This window comes from Salmo salar, chromosome 21 (assembly GCF_965601325.2).
Source record: "Salmo salar chromosome 21, fSalSal1, whole genome shotgun sequence".
In the NCBI taxonomy this organism is placed as follows: domain Eukaryota; kingdom Metazoa; phylum Chordata; class Actinopteri; order Salmoniformes; family Salmonidae; genus Salmo; species Salmo salar.
Window position 1 is genome coordinate 13,109,340 of NC_138311.1, and position 16,572 is coordinate 13,125,911.

General features: G+C 44.5%; 2 protein-coding genes across 4 annotated transcripts; one reads left to right on the forward strand and one right to left on the reverse strand.

Annotated features, from left to right (window-relative positions):
* osgepl1 (O-sialoglycoprotein endopeptidase-like 1) lies at positions 1-5,826 on the forward strand. Of its 2 annotated transcripts, XM_014164257.3 has the most exons (7): positions 1-538; positions 679-1,066; positions 1,133-1,337; positions 1,675-1,823; positions 3,050-3,180; positions 5,531-5,602; positions 5,674-5,826. In XM_014164257.3, the coding sequence occupies exons 1-7, from the start codon at positions 333-335 to the stop codon at positions 5,756-5,758; spliced, it is 1,236 nt and encodes a 411-aa protein (XP_014019732.1). In that variant the 5' UTR covers positions 1-332; the 3' UTR covers positions 5,759-5,826. The 2 variants fall into 2 exon arrangements, with proteins under 2 accessions (XP_014019732.1, XP_014019731.1); XM_014164256.3 differs by having other exon boundaries at positions 679-1,337.
* Positions 5,827-5,853: 27 nt separating this feature from the next.
* On the reverse strand, positions 5,854-16,519 carry ankar (ankyrin and armadillo repeat containing). 2 transcript variants are annotated; one of them, XM_045704433.2, is made up of 23 exons: positions 15,744-16,519; positions 15,117-15,554; positions 14,157-14,320; positions 13,926-14,041; positions 13,554-13,734; positions 13,226-13,448; positions 13,107-13,145; positions 12,807-13,008; positions 12,187-12,395; positions 11,931-12,035; positions 11,452-11,699; positions 11,101-11,269; positions 10,780-11,021; positions 10,383-10,536; positions 8,855-9,016; positions 8,486-8,592; positions 8,203-8,325; positions 7,772-7,930; positions 7,484-7,601; positions 6,866-6,975; positions 6,491-6,687; positions 6,357-6,403; positions 5,854-6,265 (listed from the first exon to the last, which is right to left on the reverse strand). In XM_045704433.2, exons 1-23 carry the CDS (start codon positions 16,366-16,368, stop codon positions 6,045-6,047), a joined length of 4,359 nt encoding a protein of 1,452 aa, XP_045560389.1. In that variant the 5' UTR covers positions 16,369-16,519; the 3' UTR covers positions 5,854-6,044. The 2 variants fall into 2 exon arrangements, with proteins under 2 accessions (XP_045560389.1, XP_014019729.2); XM_014164254.3 differs by having other exon boundaries at positions 7,772-7,933.
* Positions 16,520-16,572: the final 53 nt, after the last annotated feature.

The following is a 16,572-nucleotide window of genomic DNA, read 5'->3' on the forward strand; positions in this document are numbered from 1 at the left end:
GTTTACATGTGACACAAGCTCCTCTGAAGTAGAAGCGTGAGGTCGTGGAGCTCCGCACAAAAAGAAAATCAGCATCGCAATTTGAGCTTTTGCGACAAATGCAAACGTATTTAATTGTCACCTGACAGTGGCATTGTCGTGATACTTAAAATCAAGTTATTAATGAATGACATACCTTTAGAAAATACTAATAGACCATCGTAATGGTCCCTGGTAGCAGAGCTATTTATCTCGCCTCTTGCGATGCTCTACGGATAGCGGTGCATACCAAATTTCAGTAATTTAAACATGTACTTTGGCTAGTGCAGGAAAATTGGGTTTAGTGAAATAAAATGTTTGCATTTAAAGCTTCGGCTCAACAGGGCACACGTATGTTTAGAGTCAAGATTTTAAGCAAATGTGCTTTTAGAAGAAAAATGAGTTCCAGGCTTGTTCTCGGCATTGAGACAAGCTGCGACGAGACAGGTGCGGCTGTAATGGATGAAACAGGCTTAATCCTTGGAGAATCTCTTCATTCACAAAAAGAGGTGCACATGAAGTGGGTACAATATAGTATTTTTTTCATGTTCATTCAACAAAAGTGATCGTCTTATTTATCAGTGCAATGCCCCCCTTGGTCAAGATTCAAGATAAAACCTTGCAAAGGACATCATGTTCTCCATTTGTATTTGATTGTAGGACTGGTGGGATTATTCCCACTGTTGCCCAGCGGCTCCACAGAGAGAACATAGGCCGTGTCGTCCAGGAGGCCATGGAGAGGAGTGGCATCACCCAGAGTCAACTGTCTGCTGTAGCCACCACAGTGAAGCCGGGCCTGGCCCTGAGTCTTGGGATAGGCCTGGACTTTAGCCTGAACTTTGTAAAGCTACACCAGAAGCCCTTCATCCCCATCCACCACATGGAGGCCCATGCCCTGACAGTCAGGATGCTCCAGCCTGTAGTATTCCCCTTCCTCGTCCTCCTAGTCTCCGGGGGTCACTCTCTCTTGGCTCTGGCCAGAGGAATCGATGACTTTCTTCTCCTGGGTCAAACACTGGATGAAGCTCCAGGGGACACTATGGACAAGGTAAAGAGTATAACTTGGCCGGTGGGTTTTCTTGGCCTTGAATTTGTGACATTTGTGTGTTCACAGGTGGCGAGACGTTTGTCACTCATCAAACACCCAAAGTGCTCCATGATAAGTGGGGGTCAAGCAATAGAGCTTCTGGCTCGAGATGGAGACAGGTTGAAGTTTCTCTTCAAGCCACCAATGGGAGCGCACTATGACTGTAACTTTTCCTTCGCTGGTCTGCGAAATCAGGTGACGATGTCAATACAGAAAAAAGAGAAGGAGGAAGGTAATAAATAATTCATGAAGATATAATATGCATTTATATCATAACCTTTCCCTAATCAACTAATATAATCAGATAATTTAAATTGAAGGACAATTAGTCCATTGTTGATATTGGCCCAACATGTTTTGCATGTCAGCCAGCCATCAATGTTTCGAGATATATAACTTTCAAAATACAGAAGTCCCAGCTATATTTCTTTATTTTGAAAGTTATATATTGATCCTTGATTGCTGATATGCAAAACATTTTGGGACTATATCAACAATTGACTAATGAAACAAATACCAAAAGATCATTTTTGTGTGAAAATGCACCTACATGTGTTTTTTCATCCAAGGTGTGGAGCAGGGAACTTTGTTGTCATGTGTTAATGACATAGCTGCTGCTATGCAGCACACAGTGGCCTCTCACATTGCCAAGCGCACACATCGTGCCATTTTGTTCTGTAAGGCCAAAGGCCTCCTGCCTTCCTGCAATCCAACACTGGTGAGTGAAATCCTATCATTGGATAGTGGTTTTCACAGCTATCAAGATGATCTAATCCACAATATTGCATTGAATTATCTCCTTCAGAAAGTATTCACACCCCATGACTTTTTCCACTTTGTTGTGGATTTAATTGTCATTTTTTTTGTCAACGATCTACATAAAATACTCCATGGAAGAAGAAATTCTAACATTTGTAAAAAAATGAATAAGAATAAATCACTAATATACACTGAGTAAACAAAACATTAAGAACACCTGCTCCTTCCATGACATAGAATCCAGGCGAAAGGTATCCCTTATTGATGTCACTTGTTAAATCAGTGTAGATGAAGGGGAGGAGACAGGTTAAAGAAGGTTTTTTAAGCTTTGAGACAATTGAGACATGGATTGTGTGTGTGCACCATCCAGAGGGTGAATGGGCAAGAAAAAATATGGGTATGGTAGTAGGTGCCAGGCGCACTGGTTTGTGTCAAGAACTACAACGCTGCTGGGTTTTTCACGCGCAACAGTTTCCTGTGTGTGTCAAGAATGTTCCACCACCCAAAGGACTTCCAGTCCACTTGACACAACTGTGGGAAGCATTGGGGTCAATATGGGCAAGCATCCTTGTGGAACGCTTTTGACACCTTGTAAAGTCCTTGCCCCGATGAATTGACACTGTCCTGAGGCCAAGAGGAACTCAATATTAGGAAGGTGCTCCTACTGTTTGGTATACTCAGTGTACAATGAGCGCCAAAAGTATTGGGGCAGTGACACTTTTTGGTTTGTTTTGGCTCTGTACTCCAGCCCTTTGCGAGGCATTGGAAAACCTCCCTGGTTTTTGTGATTAAATCTGTATTTGAAATTCACTGCTCAACTGAGGGACCTTACAGATAATTGTATGTGTGGGGTAGAGATGAGGTAGTCATTCAAAAATCCTGTGAAACACTATTATTGCACACAGAGTGAGTCCATGCAATTTGTTAAGCACATGTTTACTCCTGAAATTATTTAGGCTTGCATAATTTGTAACAATTTTGAAAAACTTAATTCCACTTTGACATTATGCGGTATTGTGCGTAGGCCAGTGACACAAAATCTCAATTTAATACATTTTCAATTCCGGCTGTAACACAACAAAATTTGGAAAAAGTAATGTGGTGTGAATATTTTCTGAAGGCACAGTATTTCTACAAACAATGGTATGGTGTCCATACGGTGTCCTAAATGTTTTGCTCTGTTAGGTGGTGTCAGGAGGAGTTGCCAGTAACCAGTACATCCGAAAGACTTTGAAAATTGTCACAGACACCACTGGATTACATTTGCTTTGTCCTCCTTCCAAGTTTTGTACTGACAATGGAGTCATGATTGCATGGTATGTAGAAGACTATTAGTTATTTTGGTTTTGAAAATATATCGTTAGTTTTGTCACATGCACAAGTACAGTGAAATTCTTAACTTGCATGCTCTACCCAACAATGCAGTACTCAATATCAAAATAGTATAACTAATTTAAAAATATATATATACACACACTCATTCAAGGGTTTCTTTATTTTTACTATTTTCTACATTGTAGAATAATAGTAAAGACATCAACACTATGAAATAACACATGTGGAATCATGTAGTAACCAAAAGTGTTAAACAAATTAAAATATATTTTATATTTGTCACGCCCTGACCATAGAGAGCCCTTGGTTCTCTATGGTGTAGTAGGTCAGGGCGTGACTAGGGGGTGATTTAGTATGTCTATTTCTATGTTGGTGCTAATATGGTTCCCAATTAGAGGCAGCTGTTTATCGTTGCCTCTGATTGGGGATCATATTTAGGTAGCTATTTCCCCACCTGTGTTTTGTGGGATATTGATTGATTGTTAGTGTGTTTGGGCACTACGTCCTCACGGTCTTTGTAAGTTTTGTTATTTTGTTAGTTTCACTTAAATAAATATGTGGAACTATACTCACGCTGCGCCTTGGTCCGATCATTTTGAAGAACGTGACAATATTTGAGATTCTTCAAAGTAGCCACCCTTTGCCTTGACGATAGCTTGGCACACTCTTGGCATTCTCCCAAACAGCTTCACCTGGAATGCTTTTCCAACAGTCTTGAAGGAGTTCCCACATATGCTGAGCACATGTTGGCTGCTTTTCCTTCACTCTGCAGTCCAACTCATCCCAAACCATTTCAATTGGGTTGAGGTCGGGTGATTGTGGAGGCCAGTTCATCTGATGCAGCACTCCATCACTCTCCTTCTTGGTCAAATAGCCCTTACACAGCCTGGAGGTGTGTTGGGTCATTGTTCTGTTGAAAAAAAAAAAAGATAGTCCCACTAAGCACATATCACCTCGCATAGTGAATTCTAAATCACCGTGTCACCAGCAAAGCACCATCACACCATCTCCTCCATACTTCATGGTGGGAACCACACATGCGGAGATCATCCGTTCACTTACTCTGTGTCTCACAAAGACACGGTAGTTGGAAACAAAAATCTCAAATTTGGACTCATCAAACCAAAGAACAGATTTTCACCGGTCGAATGTCCATTGCTGGTGTTTCTTGGCCCAAGCAAGTCCCTTCTTATTGGTGTCCTTTAGTGGTTTCTTTGCAGCAATTCGACCATGAAGGTCTGATTCACGCAGTCTCTGAACAGTTGATGTTGAGATGTGTCTGTTACTTGAATTCTGTGAAGCATTTATTTGTGCTGTAATTTGAGGTGCAGTTAACTCTAATGAACTTATCCTCTGCAGCAGAGGTAACTCTGGGTCTTCCTTTTCTGTGGCGATCCTCATGTGAGCCAGTTTCATCATAGCGCTTGGTTTTTGCGACTGCACTTGAAGAAACTTTCAAAGCTCTTGACATTTTTCGGATTGACTGACCTTCATGTAATGTACTGTCGTTTCTCTTATTTGAGCTGTTCTTGCCTTAATATGAACTTGGTATTTTACCACATAGGGCTATCTTCTGTATGCCATCCCTACCTTGTCACAACACAACTGATTGGCTCAAATACATTAAGGAAATAAATTCCATAAATTCTTTTAACAAGGCACACCTGTTAATTGAAATGCATTCCAGGGGCATCATTTATAAACGCTGCATAGGCACAAAAGAAGGCGTACGTCACTTTCTAAGCAAACTTTTTGGGGTTTATAAAAATAAAAAAAACTTGACGGGAGAATGTGCGGTCCTCCACGGACACTTTGACCCATACGTACGCACATAACCTGGAGAAATGAGAAACTGCAACTCTTGATGGCAGAAGGATGAAACTCGAGAAACGTGTAAAAAAATAAATAATCTAAATATTACCTCACATATGACGAGTTCCCTGGAGTGTACACAAATAAAAACACACAAACATTTAGGATAAATACAAATGGAGATATGTTTTTGCAAAATAACCCCTCATATGTTGTACAGTTTAATCAGGAATCATATTTAATTGGATCTGTCAAAGGGTGGCTACTTTGAAGAATATAAAATATTTTAATTTGTTTAACACTTTTTTGGTTACTACATGATTCAATGTGTTATTTCATAGTTTGTCTTCTATTATTCTACAATGTAGAAAATAGTACAAACAAAGAAAAACCCTTGAATGAGTAGTGTGTCAAATGTTGACTGGTACTGTATATAATAAAAACATAAGATAGTAAGCTATAATACACAGCCTATATATGGCTTTGGAGTCCAGTGCATTCAACCACACTTTATTTCAGGAATGGAGTTGAGCGACTGAGGGAAGGAAAGGGCATCCTGTCCCATACTGAGGAGGTCAACTATGAGCCCAAGTAAGTAAAAAAGATGACTAACTTCTATTGATAACAGTTCTATAGCTTAATTGTTGCCCCTTGTGTTCTAGAGCTCCCCTGGGTGTGAACATAACAGCAGAAGTGAAGGAGGCAGCTATCAAACTTCCACCATTAAAGCTGAGGTTTACGGACTGACGTTCACTTATGTGCATATCCATGATGCATATAATTCCTACTATTTACGATTAAACTTTTGAAATACATCCTGGCAGAAATGACTCCGTTCTGTGTTAGGTGTTTCATTTTGTTTTTTTATTCAATTGACTTCCAATATATTATACCATTAAGTCAGTCATTTCCATTAATAATATAAATGTAATACATTCATCTTGAACATAAATAGAATGGCTCCCTGAGTCATAAGTTCACTACTACTTTAAGCTAGCCCAGTCAGGCTAGATCCTAGGCTGACCTCCAGGGGTCACTGCCTTTGCCGGGGCCGCTGGCTGTCCTTATCCAGCCTCAGTGACTCCAGGGTGGGCTGGGAGCTATGGGTTGGCCCCTCTCCCTGCAGCCTAACCTTAGGGTTGGCTGTCCTGCTCCTCTGGGGTTGAAGCTGGAGAACTGGGGCCGAGCTGCTCCTCCCAAAGTGGCCTGCAGACACTGACAGGCCAGGAGTGCGGCTTGTCTTTTTGGACAAACCTGACGTAGGTAGAGGCGACAAAGACGATTGCGACTTTTATATGAAATAGATTCAAATAATTATAATTATGTACAGCATAACAAAATGTACCTTTTTTGTTGCGCTGAGGAACAGGTGGGCCACCATTTATCTCCAAACTGTGTTAAAAAGGACAAATGATTGATGTTATCCCAGCTAGAAATATGAAAGCATTGATTTTTTGGGGCAAAAAAACCAAAACATACCTTAGTGATGGCAGCCCCACTATTTTCTGCCTTTCGAACTCCGCAGTAAAAATGTGTGAGATCTTGGCGTCCTCGATGAGATGCTGGGTCAAAAGGTCGTACATAGATGGAGTGTTTCGACATTCCACCAACAAGAGGCGATGTGCGTGACGGTTAAAGGTGAGGTAGCCGAGGGCACTTGAAGATGCTGTTCGCACCTGAAAATATTCCAGATTTTATCACCATGCTTGTATCAAATCTGCACATCGTAACCTGAAATATGTAAAGTTGGATAGCAATTGATGGTTGTAGAATGAATTATCTTGATAGTCTGTTAGATTTCAGGCAATAGTCATAGACAGGAATGCTCCCCCATACCACAAGTCCCATCCTTACCTCTTCCTCCTCAGAATACAGGTGAGCACATAGGTGACCAACAGCTCCCATGGTGACAATAGCATCAGGAATGCCTGCCCGGGTGTGAGCCAGACTGGCTAGCAACTGAGCTATGGCAAAAATGTATGCAGTAAGGTAAGACTAGTGTTCTTCTATACTGAACAAAAATATAACATGCACCAATTTGAGATTTTACTGAGTTACAGTTCATAAGGAAATCAGTCAATTGAAATAAATAAATTATGCATCTGTTGGTCACAGATACCTTAAAAAAAAATGGGCCTCAGGATCTCATCACGTATTTCTGTGCACTCAAAACTGCACATTTGAGTGGGTTTTTATTGTCCCCAATAAATATTAATAATAAATAATGATCATGCCGTTTAATCAGCTTCTTGATATGCCACACCTGTCAAGTGGATGGATTATCTTGGCAGAAATTCTCACTAAACAGGGATGTGAACAAATTTGTGCACAAAATGTGAGAGAAATAAGCTTTTTCTTCGTATGGAACATTTCTGGGGTCTTTTATGAAACCAACAGTTTACATGTTGCGTTTTATATTTTTGCTCAGTGTATATAATGTTCTTCCCATACATAGTACTGGGCTGAAGTTACCTGTCAGGACCACAGTGTTGGGATTAGTGGACTGCAGAAGGTCTACAAGGACAGTCACCCCTCTGGCAGACAGAGTCACCTGGTCCATGTCCGTGATCACTTTGGCCAGCACAACTATCTGGAGAGACCAGTTACCACGAAATGAAAAGGTAGCGATAAAAGGCATTACCTAACGCTAATTTTGTGTCAAGTCGGAAAACACATACAAATCAGCAGCTGCTAATGACTCAATATTACTGTGGCCGTCAGGTGATTTTTTAAAATTTTTATGATCTGCTTCATGGCTACCTGAAAAGCAGCTTTGGCCCTCTCCATCTCGTTCCTGGAGTTCAAGAAGGGCTCGTACATGGCTATGGGAATGCCCCCATTCTGCAGGATGGCTGCCTGCTGGGTGGTGTTGTTGTAGGCAAACAGAGACAGGGCATAACCAGCCTCCAGGGAGATGTCCTGCTGGGAAAAGGCAAACATGACAAATTGCCATGGGGAATGCACTTTACGGAGTGTCAACACCCCTTAGTGCTTGAGCAGTCCTTGACCATTAGGTGCCAGTAGTTCATTGCACATTGAGATAACAGTATTGAATCTTGGATGCTTTTCTTTCAAATCTCTACTAGACCCATAACTTGTTCCACCTCATCTTGTTAGTGACTGTGCTGACATACCGAAAGGTTCTGGGCTAAAGTTGGTTTGAAGTAGCCCACACCTTTCAAATGGTTTACCTGATCTGGCACTCGCAGCAACTCTAGAACTGTTTTGTAGGTAAACTCCTCTTTTTCCCAGAAGGTTGTTTGTAGGTCCTGGTTTCCAAGCAGCACACAGGCCAGCGTTTGAGCCACTTGGACCTGAGGGAGAATCAACATGTCACCCAAGCCTCAATTTCTTTCAATGGAAAATTCTATTATTGGACACCCTTTGTTTGTGGGACTTTTGTGGCACTACCAAGGACATTTAAGAGGAAAGAACATTTTTTTTTTTTTGTGATCAATTTTCAAATGTATTTACCTTGACCTGCAGTGATTGTTGGTGCTTCACAAGTTCTAACAGAGTTGGAATGGCTTGCTCCTCAGCTATGACCCTCTGGCTGTTTGGGTTATTGGTGTGTGCCCCTCCTAAAAATAGATGTACAAAAAATGCATGCACTAGAAGTCATGGTATATTATTAGCTTGTATACTATGACCTGTTTCCAAGTCAAGTCTGAAAGCCATGTTACTACTGTAGCACTGTTAAAACATCAATGGGCAAAAATCATCAAGTAGTATCATGAAATCAAATCTCCCATTGATACCAATGCATGGTTTATGCAAACCTTTGAGTGCATGTACTGTGTGTTTCTCAAGATAAGATTAAGGCTACAGTGAGAATGTACAAACCAATACACAGGATGCCCAGGGATCGTATAACGCTGAGGAGGGTACTCTCTGTGGTCCGGGACCCCCGTAGTAGACGAACCAGTGGGGGCACCCCATTTTCTTTACACAGCCCGTCCTGGTGGCTCCGACTGTCCCTGCTCAGTGCTATAACTGCCTGGCAGCCTGAAACACAATACTATTTGTTTACACTTTACCAAGCTGAATTGAATGTAAACCTTGACTTGAATTCTTTCATAAGGGCCCTCTCTGGCCTGACCAGATCTGAAACCTCCACACCACATTTGACAATTGGTGGCAGTGCTGGGATGTGAGTGAGGGATGCCTTTATGGAGTGTCGGCCAGCAGTGGTGTCCATCAGTAAAGATGACAGGACGAAGGCATAAGTTGCTGCCAGCTGTCAGCTCATGAAAGTCATGGCGGAAAATATTATCTAGGTAAGCTAGTTGGCTAGAGTTATCACCTGTCAATTAGTTGGCCCTAATAACAATTTTGGGTTAGCATAGTGTAAAGTTAGTCGCTAGGGCTGTAAGCTGCCATTAGCGGTCATGACTGTTATGCCATTACTATGATGGCGTTATGTAGACTTTGTGACAAACGGTTCAGGTAAAGTGTTACCTAGAATTAAATCTGTACATTCACTTTTTAAACCATTGGTCGGGGTGTTATTGTGGTCAGGCGCAGGCCTACCATTTCCACATCATTAACCTCAGTTCGTCTCCCTTTTAAGAGAACGACAGGCATTTGTTTGGTGAAAAAGAAGGCTGGAATTAAAGAACCATCTGTCGTCTTGTCTGGACAGAAACTATTTCAGAGGCTGCTGTACAGATGTTCTGTAGACATGTGTGACAGCCCGAGGACCTGAGGGAAGAGTAGAGGCTCTTAACTTGTTACAGCAACAAACAAAAAAATACCCGGGAACACGTGTTCAAGGAATGACAGAGGTATGGGGAGTGACCCATCCCATTCCAATTGATACCCCAGTTCTTCCAAATCAACTTTGGGATATTGAAATGTTTGTCACATTCAATTTTGTTTTCCTCTTATTTTCAAGGTGTTGGGATCCCCAATGGAGGGATAGACAGACAGGCATTCCTGACTGCATGCCTTCCTGTGCTCTGGCTGCGAGTGATGAGTCTAGCAGAGGAAAGCCGTCTGGGGGTAGGAGGCGGCTGATCTTGCGGTGACAGAGGTGAGCCTCGCTCCAGCACAAACCTCAGGGTGCCTGTTTATGGTACAGTCAATCATTTATCTGCGTCGCCTGTCAACAACGCATGGAAGTTTCGTTGTTTTACGACACTCAGTGTTTAGTTTCATCGATCCCCGGAGACTGCATCCCCTTGACTGAATAAAATGTCTGGAAAAGCTTGATGTCAGCGAGCCAACTCTGTTCATGAACCGATGATTGCCATTTAACATCCTCTTGTGAGAGAGATTACTTTGGTGTAAAAGACCTCTTTTGCGTAAGAGACTTAGCAAGTACAGAGCAAGTACATTTAAAACAAAAAATATGAGAAATGAGAGAACCTACCGACGTATTGCATCCTGTCGGAGGAGGAGAGGATGAGCTCGAGGATGAAGTGGTAGCCGATGTGCTCTGCCATGAGTCTCTGTTGCTTCAGAGTGTGTCCTGCCAAGGCCCATAGAGAGACGGCCCCCTGCTCCCTCGCCTCCACCTGGAACACCTGGGTCACGTTCAATAGGGAGAAAAAGATTGAAATGGGGAGGTACTATCTGAATTTGTCCCATAAGAACACAGATGTTCATTTTCTGTTGCAAAACAGTTTGATACAGTGTGCCCTACTGAACTCAACCCTGAACATGGCCCAGGGGACACAAGTTAAAGTACATGAATATAAAATGTTCAAGAATTCCATAAGCATATTTAGAAATGAGGGAAACAATGATTTGACTTGCTCAGGTCCGACCTTTAAGAGTCGTAGGAGGTGCTTGGCGGCCGACTTCTTCAGAAAGCGGGCCTGTATGGCAGGGTTGTGATCGGCGATGGCCTCCAGGGCTCTGGCCGCCTTCACCTGCGCGGCTATCTTCCTCCCCCGCAGTATGAGCACCAACGGGGCCACGGCGCCCGCTCCACAGATGGTGTCCTGGTTCTCCCGGTGTCCCTTAGCCAGCTCAGCCAGAGCCGCGCACACCTCCTCTTGCAACACTTCTGGAGATACATGGCCAGAAAGACGATTCATCATCATGTTCTATATCATCATCGTCTTACTCATGATTTAACAGTGTACCTGATCTGACAGTCAAGAGCTCCACAAGTTGTGGAATCCCCCCAGCCAGAGCCACGGCCGTCTGGTTGCCGGGGCTATGGACACACAGCGCCTTGATGCACCGCACAGTGTTCACCAGCACATCATGTAGGTCCGAGCCCAGGAGCCTCACCAACGGGGCCACTCCACCCTGGGGACACAGGAATAAACTGTCAAACACGCACGCACGAATCGTCAAACATACACAAATACAGACACACACACGTGTGCGCGCACACACACACACCTGGTTATAACTGAACACACCTATTAGTTACAGCAATACTAACCAGATGGGCTATGGGAAAGACTGATTATATCAGTAGTACTAACCTGCTGGGCTATGAGGGACTGGTACTGGTCACTGTGCCCTGCCAGGTCTGCCAGCATGAGGGCACAGCGGGAGTGGAGCTCGGCCTGCTGGCTGCCCAGCAGATTGATCAGCACCGGCACGGCACCATAGCGCACCAGGGCCTCACACACGGGCGTCCTCTCCGAGATGTGACACACCACGGCGGCAGCCATACGTTGCAGCGCTGGTCTTGTGCTGCGCATTAGCTCCAACAGGGCCGGGATCCCTCCTACAGAATAGGTCAACTGCTTTAGGGTCCTTCGATATTTTGATTCTATTGCAATTGGCCTAGCTTTGTATTCCGTAGTATAAAAAAAATGTTTAATTATGTAATGTTAATGCTGTAAGTATAACTCCAAGCATGGTTGTAAATTGGCAATACAAAGCTAGTATTCATGGCTAGTATAAAACAAGGCATTCCTGTCTAATATAGGCCCAAACCCTCCAAAAACTCACTCACCTGCATCCATGATATCCCTCCAGAAGGACTTGGCTGTGACACACAGAGCTTCCAGGCAGCGTATGGCCATCTCCAGCCTGCGGTGGTCCTCGCTGTGCAGCATCTCTGCTCCATCACACACACACACACACACACACACCTCCGTATCAGTGCAGACTCATCGAACGAATACAACCTGCGATCCAAACATTGGCCTCGCTTAACCCTCGCTCGCTAGCTAATTCCCCATCTCCATCTTTTCCACCAGGCAGCGTACCCACGAGGATCTTCCAGACAGGCAGGTCCGGCAGGCCCAGCGAGATGAGGTGCCTGAGGACTTTGGGGTGGAAGTAGAGGGCGGCCAGCTGCACAACGTCGTTGCCCTTGCTGTCCCTCCTCCGCCAGTCGGCTCCTGCGGACAGCATGTAGTCCAGGCCATCCACGGAGCCCGACGTGGCCGTCAGGAGCAACGGGCAGCTGCGGTACCTGAGGAGACAAAAAAACAACACCGTCAACCTGTGTGCACGTAGAAGATGCATCCGTACCACCTCCAGTGCATTTTGTGGTGTCTGTTACTTGTATGTCAGTGGAGGCTGCCGAGGGGAGGACGGCTCATAATAATGGCCGGAATGGAGTCAATGGAATGGTATCGACGACATGGAAACCACTGTGTTTGATACCATTCCAATGACTCTATTCCGGCCATTATTATGAGCCGTCCTCCCCTCGGCAACCTCCACTGTTGTATGTGCTGATTACAGAGCAATGTCATGCTAGTGTTACATTAAATGACACTGAAAGCATCTGTGTAACGGTGCCAGTGGCCTGCTGTTGCATCCTATTGATCCCTGTTAGACATGTCATCTATTCTAAACCTAGAAGTGTCTCCTCACTCACTCGGCAGTGGTTTGCATCTCCACCAGCTCTGGGTCTTTCCTGCAAAGGGCCTGTATGCAGGCCACCTGGCCGTAGTAGGCAGCAAAGTGCACAGCCATCCAGCCCCTGCGGTCCACTAGCCGGTGGTCGGCCTGCAGAGCCAGCAGACAGCTGATGGCCTCCAGGGAACCACACTGAGCAGCCAGGTGCATGGGAGTGGAGCCTGGAACAGGTACAAACAAAGAGTGGAAAGCCGTGTCTGAAAGCCCTATTTCGTTACAGTAGAGTGAGGCTGGCATGTTCACACTGGTATGTGCTTACCAGCTCCTTTTGGGGGCCCAACACCACCTCCAGATTTCACTGCAAAATAAAGGTGTTTGTAAACAGTTTTGAGGACAGTGTGTAAATGAGAGTAAGGGAGAAAGAGGCATGTCTCTGACCTGTGCGGCTGAACCTGCCGCTGCTTGTCTGGTTGAGGTTGACCCCGGTGGTGGCCAGCTGGCAGATGATGTGTGTGTGGTTGTGTTTGGCGGCGTGGTGCAGCAGGGAGTAGCCCTGCTCGTCCAGGACTCCCAGGTGAGATGGAGAGTTCCGGCGGCACAGCGAGTAGAACACAGCGGATAGGCCGCGCTCTGCCGCAGCACGCAGGCCGAATGGCACACTCTGACCCCAGTGAGAAATAACACACACGATCATACAAGCCTTTTACATTTACCTAATACTAAAAAAAAAGAGAACAGCTTCCTATATCTTCTTTTTCATCATCACCTTGCAATTGATGGCCTTTTTGTAGCCAAATGTCTTCTTGAACTGCTCATGCAGCTGAACGTCAGAGAGAGGCAGTCTCTTCCCTCTCAGGGTTTTGACGGCAGTGTTGAGGGCCTCCCACCATGGAACCACGTTAGGCTGAGGGTAGAATGAGCCCACCTCAATGGAGATCACATGATAGCTGCCAAAAGACATCAAGCAGCGCGTAAGAGCCTGACCATTGGACACTGAAAAGCATGGGTTTGTGTTCTCTTACAAGTGCATCTGTGTGCGAGTGTGTGGAGTACAAGGCCTCCGAGCTCAATGTAAGTGAGATGTGTGTGTTTATGCGTGCATGTTAAGACAGCTTCTCTGCAAGTGAACTTAACATACTTATTGCCGTTGACCTTGTGGACTGGTACGGGGAAGTGCTCTTTGTAGGTGGTGTCCTGACTTAGCAGGTCTCTTAGGTGATCCACTGCAAGACTCTGCAGTGCAGCAAAGGCCTCCTGGAGGGAACCACAAGACAACCTGATTTCATTATGAAACTAGGGCCTCACTGTGGAAGTAGATAGCTCTTAAGTGGCTTGTGACGGCTCACTAGTAAGTGAATCTAACTCTCACCTTTGTTTCCTCAGAGACCTCCTCCAGCTGAGGGGTTCCGATGTCAACTTCAATCCCACCGTGAAGGTGAAAATACTCATCTGACTTGTACGGAAAATGTTTACAGGCGAACGCAGGTCCAAGGAGCAATGGTGGTAATTCCCTCTCTGTCTTCAGTTTATCATCTACAAAAACAGAATGAAAACAACGATAAACACATATGTTGCAACCCCAGAGTCAATGGTATGATAGCCATAGGGAACCTAGGCACGAAACGTGGCAATGCCTTCAAATTATGCAGGCATCGCCACACACATTAATGTTAAAACATTCCAAACCGTTCCTACAAGTCAGAATGTTGAATAAACATAATTTGAACTTACTCTGCCGATTGTCTGTGGCGTTGGTCCTTCAGTTGGTTGAAATGTGAGGTAATATCCAAAGAAAAGTGTTATTAGCCTGACTTCAAAATACGTATCTCTGTGTGTGTGGCAATTAAGATTTGTTTGCTTGTGACCAAAGGCATGTGCACAAGACGGAAGTACAGTAACCGAAGTCTGCAGGTGTTTACATGGTTTTACACGTGTCAGGTGATATACATTTCAACAGCAGTACTGGCGCTCTAAAAAAGTTGTGAAACAACGCTGTACTGTGGATATTTTGTCAAAAGTTTCGAGCAGCTGAAGGACCAACCACACAACCGGTAGAGTAAGTTAAAAAGGAATTGTAGTCAACATTCTGGCTTATAAGGAAAACTTTGATTTTGCATTGCTATGTTTCAGACTGTATATTAAGTATTGGTATAAAAGTCTGATTTATTAGGCAATGGGGAACCTAGTTGTTTCAGTGACAGAAAATTGGCCTCAGTCTAGAATTCAAATAGCATTATGAACACAGTAAGTAAGTAGCACAGAGATGTAGCTAGTGTTGCTCATGGAGATCCTGTAATTTATATTTCATTGTTGCGCTGTAGCAACCAACCTGAGTAAGCAGGCAGCATCTGCGCCAGGTCTGGGATCTTCATCCTCTTCTTTAGCCCTACCAGGAAGGGCACCAGGAAGGTGAGGAGGCGCAGGTAAGCCAGGTCTCTGCACACCTCTGCCTTCCTCTCCAAGCAGCCCCTAACCAGGCCTGCCTGTAGACCCAGCCTCTGCTGCAGCCTCTGGTAGGTGGCCAGCTCCAGCCTCTCCTCAGTCAGCCTCACCACACTGGCCAGACTGTGGGCGCCCTCGAACACAAACAGGTTGCCGTGCTGTCGGGCAGAGGACAGGTAGGATGTCAGCTTAAGCAGGATGCTCTCCTGGTGTTGGGAAAAAAGGCTCTCCTCCTCTGCACTGTTGGGGTCGTAGGTAGGATCCACACTGACTTCCATGTTGTATATGCCCTGGTAACAGGGCTCCTCTGAGATGTCCTGAAGACCTGGAGGATGGAACAAGCATCACCAGTTGAGGGGAATCTTATTTCTAAAGTAGGCATGTTCAATTGAATCTAATCAACATCATTATTACAAAAACGGACACAATTTTGCCTCAAAGTTAGGGCATGCGTTTATCTATGTCAGTATTGATCTTGCATTACATTACATTTCTCTGTCTGTCACCCAAATACCTGCAGTGAGAAACTCTGCAAACACATCTTTCTTCGTCTGGGGTACTCCATTTGAGTCGACACCCATGCTGCTTCTCCAGAGTTCAGAGAAGCGAATGCGATTTTCTCTAGGAATATAGGCTCCATGCCAAAGAGCCTTGATAGTGTAGTCAATATTAACCAAAATTTGACCTACTTTCGTATCATAATATGCTGGAGACAGTTGGCACGAGGTGCTCTGGTCAAAGTTTGGCTCAAGACTTATAAATGGCACTTGGTTGAAACAATAGATGCCAACTGTGAGCTCTCGGACTATTTGATGGACCACCTTGTAATCAAGAGGGACTCGGGCATCCACAGGTGCGAGAATGATGCAGTTTGAGTCGGTGAAGTTCCTCATTTGTTTGATTATGCCTGGCGGCATTTCAACTGGCTGAGTGAAGTCATCGCCACCCAGAAACCAGTTACAAGAGGTCAGGCTCAGCAACTCCTGAACTTCACCCTTTTCGTACTTCTCAAAGAAAGCGTTGGCATTTCTTTGAGCTGTCAATGCAGCAAGGTAGGCCGTGTCATCCTTCTCTTCAACAGAAGAATGTTGTAATCTGGACGAAGAACTGGATGTCAGTGAGCGCGACATTACTTCCATAGTTTACGTTAGCTAGCAGGCTATTTGAACCATTGCTTACACTCTAAATGACTTGCATAGACCGTTTTAGAATAATGGGTGAAACTTGTTGGTACCATCACAGCACAATATTGTTGTCTCAAAAGTCCAAATGAATGTGTAAGATTCTTTGCTCTTGGCAACCAAGACGCTCTGCCTTGGTTACGGGCGCGCGATGTCTAGACA